Below are 3,153 nucleotides of genomic sequence, written 5' to 3' on the forward strand. Positions count from 1 at the left end.
ATATATATATATATATATATATATATATATATAAGTTTCATGTGCAAGTGCATAGAATCTTCAGTCATCCTGAAGATCCAGTGCACCTGCAGATGAAAGAGTAGCAAGAGACTGACTCAATCAAAATAAAATATATTATTAATTATTATTAATTTCTACCATGGTAGTGAGCACTCGTTTTCCAATAGTTAACAGTAAATGGATACACACATACACACATATATATATATAATGTGTGTGTGTGTGTGTGTGTGTGAAGGCGCATGGCTAGTGGTTAGAGCGTTGAGCTTACAATCGTGAGGTTGTGAGTTCGAATTCCGGACCGGGCTGCGTGTTATGTCCTTGAGCAAGACACTTTATTTCACGTTGCTCCAGTTCACTCAGCTGTAGAAGTGAGTTGCAACATCACAGGTGCCAAGCTGTATCAGCCTTTGCCTTTCCTTTGGATAACATCAGTGGCGTGGAGAGGGGAGGCCGGTATGCATGGGCATGACTGGTCTTCCATAAACAACCTTGGGGGGTCTCAGCAACAGCAGTGTGTGCGTGTATAGAAAAAGAAAAGGAAATGCAAAAGTTGTTGTAAAACTCTCTGCATTGTTAGAAGCTTTCTACAGGCTTCTTCCAGTTTCTGTCAACCAAATTTCACTCACAACCTGCAGCTATGACAGAGAGTATCATCTGACAGCATCCACACACTGGAACTGAACACTGAACCATGTGGTTCAAAATCAAACTTTTTGAATGCACAGCCATGCTTGTTGTCAAGAATATCACTGTAAAAGAGGAATAGTAAAGTGGCAAGGGTTACCCTCATCTTCACTAATCAATTGTAAATTCTTAAAAAGCCCTTAGCAGTATTTGTTTCCTCAACTAACCATCTTTCCATTTACCTTACATCTTCATGCATTATACAAAAGCTAATATTTGTATGAAACAATGAGATGCTTGAACAAAAAGTTTTGCTTCAAAATCTATTTCAGAAACTTAACAGATCTATCTTTTATCTCTTACTTTTTACTTGTTTTAGTCATTAGACAGCAGCCATGCTGGGGCACCACTTTGGATAAGTTTTTAGTCAAATGAATCAACTCCAAGACTTATTCTTTTAAGCCTAGTACTTACTTCATCAATCTCTTTTGCTGAACCCCTAAGTGACAAGGACATAAATACACCAACTCCAGTTGTCAAGCAGCAGTGGGGAACAAACACAGATACAAAGATGCACACACACACACACACATACATACAATGGGCTTCTTTCAGTTTCCATCTACCAAATCCGCTCTCAAGGCTTTGGTTCACCCGAGGCTATAGTAGAAGACTCTTGCCCAAGATGCCATGCAGTGGGACTGAATCCGGAACCATGTGGTTGGGAAGCAAGCTTCTTACCACACAGCCACACCCATGCCTGTTGACTTTTCCTTTGTTTTAGTCATTGGATTACAGCCATGCTGGAGCATCATCTTGAAGAGTTTAGTTAAATAAATCAACTCCAGTAATTAAAATTTTTGCTTTTCTTATATTTGGTACTTATTTTACTGGTCTCTTTTGCTGAACCACCAAGTTACAGGAATGTAAACAAACCAGCACTAATAATGGTAGAGAGGGGAAACGCACACACACACACACACATATATATATATACAATGGGCTTCTTCACAGTTTCCATCTACCAAATTCACCCGTAAGGCATTGATCAGCCTGGGCTACAGTAGAAGACATTTGCCCTAGGTACTGCACATCATCATCACCATTTAACATCCAATTTCCATGCTGGCACAGGTTGGATGGTTTGACCAGAGGTGGTAGGACCAGGGGTCATACCAGGCCTCATTGTCTGTTCTGGCATGGTTTCTACAGCTGAATGACCTTCCTAACACCAAGCACTCAACAGAGTGTACTGAGTGCTTTTTATGTGACACCAGCACCAGTATCAGTTCTGCTGTGGCGGATGGGTCTTCTTAAGTATAGTTGGACTGACTCTGAAACTACGTGGTTACAAAATTTTAACCACACAGCCATGCCTGCACTTATAATGTTTACCCATCTCTTTTATATTTTATATTTTTTTTGTGGGGGAGGGCTTTTTTTTCCAATGCATGATGGATCCTTTTCTGAGACACAACAGTGTGGTTTAAAGACCCAGCTACTATATAGAGCTGGTCAAATGACTACACAGAGGCTCCAATCATTAATTCATTAATGTTATAGAGGTTATTCTATGACTTTCTGCTGTTTTTCATTTGCAATTTTCTTATATTTTTCTCTCAAAAATTATTCTGATCTCAAGTAAGAGAACAAGACAGAAACTGTGCTGAAACCCACCGTGTGTGTGTGTGTGTGCGTGTGTGTGTGTATAAGTGTGAGTGTGTGTGTGTGTGTGATTTTGTGTCCCAGCATGACCATAGTCCTATGATTGGAACAAGTAAAAGATAAAAAATAAAAAAATAAGTTAAAAATTATTCTAACAAATAGAATAAAAACAAAGACACACCAGAAATGAAACTAAAGTAAGGTAAAATAAATTTTTTTAAAGAAATTATTTCTTACATCAATATCACACTGATTGGCAAAGAAGTAAAAGAAATCTTTCTTCACTCCATCAATGGCAACATTATCTTCTAAGGTGTTATCACTTGATGTTGGTGAGAGATCATTAATTTGTTTGTAGTCTGATTCACTGATTGAAATATCCAACAGACACAACAAAGGTGAATTATGTCTTTGGTTGATAGCATTGATGTCACCTGCATTTTCACATAACAGTTTTGCCATTTCAATATCAAAGCCTCGAATTGCCAAAGTGTGTAAAGGGGTTTGATGATCTTCGTCTTTAATGTTGGGTTCACCACCAGTTGCTGTAAAAGAAAAAAAACATAATTCAAATTATTTGCTTAGTTCGTTTTATTAAGCATACTGCATATAACAAAATTTTGAATAACACGTTTCAAGAAACCGTGGTAAGTAGCTTGCTTACGAACCACATGGTTCCGGGTTCAGTCCCACTGCGTGGCACCTTGGGCAAGTGTCTTCTATTATAGCCTTGGGCCGACCAAAGCCTTGTGAGTGGATTTGGTAGACGGAAACTGAAAGAAGCCCGTTGTATATATGTATGTATGTGTATGTATATCATCATCATCGTTTAACGTCCGC

General features: G+C 38.5%; 1 protein-coding gene across 4 annotated transcripts in view; it reads right to left on the bottom strand.

Annotated features, from left to right (window-relative positions):
- LOC106877087 (uncharacterized) overlaps positions 1 to 3,153 on the bottom strand; it is a 52,599-nt gene that overhangs the window by 7,849 nt on the left and 41,597 nt on the right. For all 4 annotated transcript variants that reach the window (XM_014925876.2, XM_052967682.1, XM_052967675.1 and 1 more), the window contains exon 6: positions 2,551 to 2,858. In XM_014925876.2, the coding sequence (XP_014781362.1) occupies positions 2,551 to 2,858 (308 nt within the window). The remainder of the gene's footprint in view (positions 1 to 2,550; positions 2,859 to 3,153) is intronic.

Source organism: Octopus bimaculoides, chromosome 1 (genome assembly GCF_001194135.2).
Source record: "Octopus bimaculoides isolate UCB-OBI-ISO-001 chromosome 1, ASM119413v2, whole genome shotgun sequence".
Classification (NCBI taxonomy): Eukaryota; Metazoa; Mollusca; class Cephalopoda; order Octopoda; family Octopodidae; genus Octopus; species Octopus bimaculoides.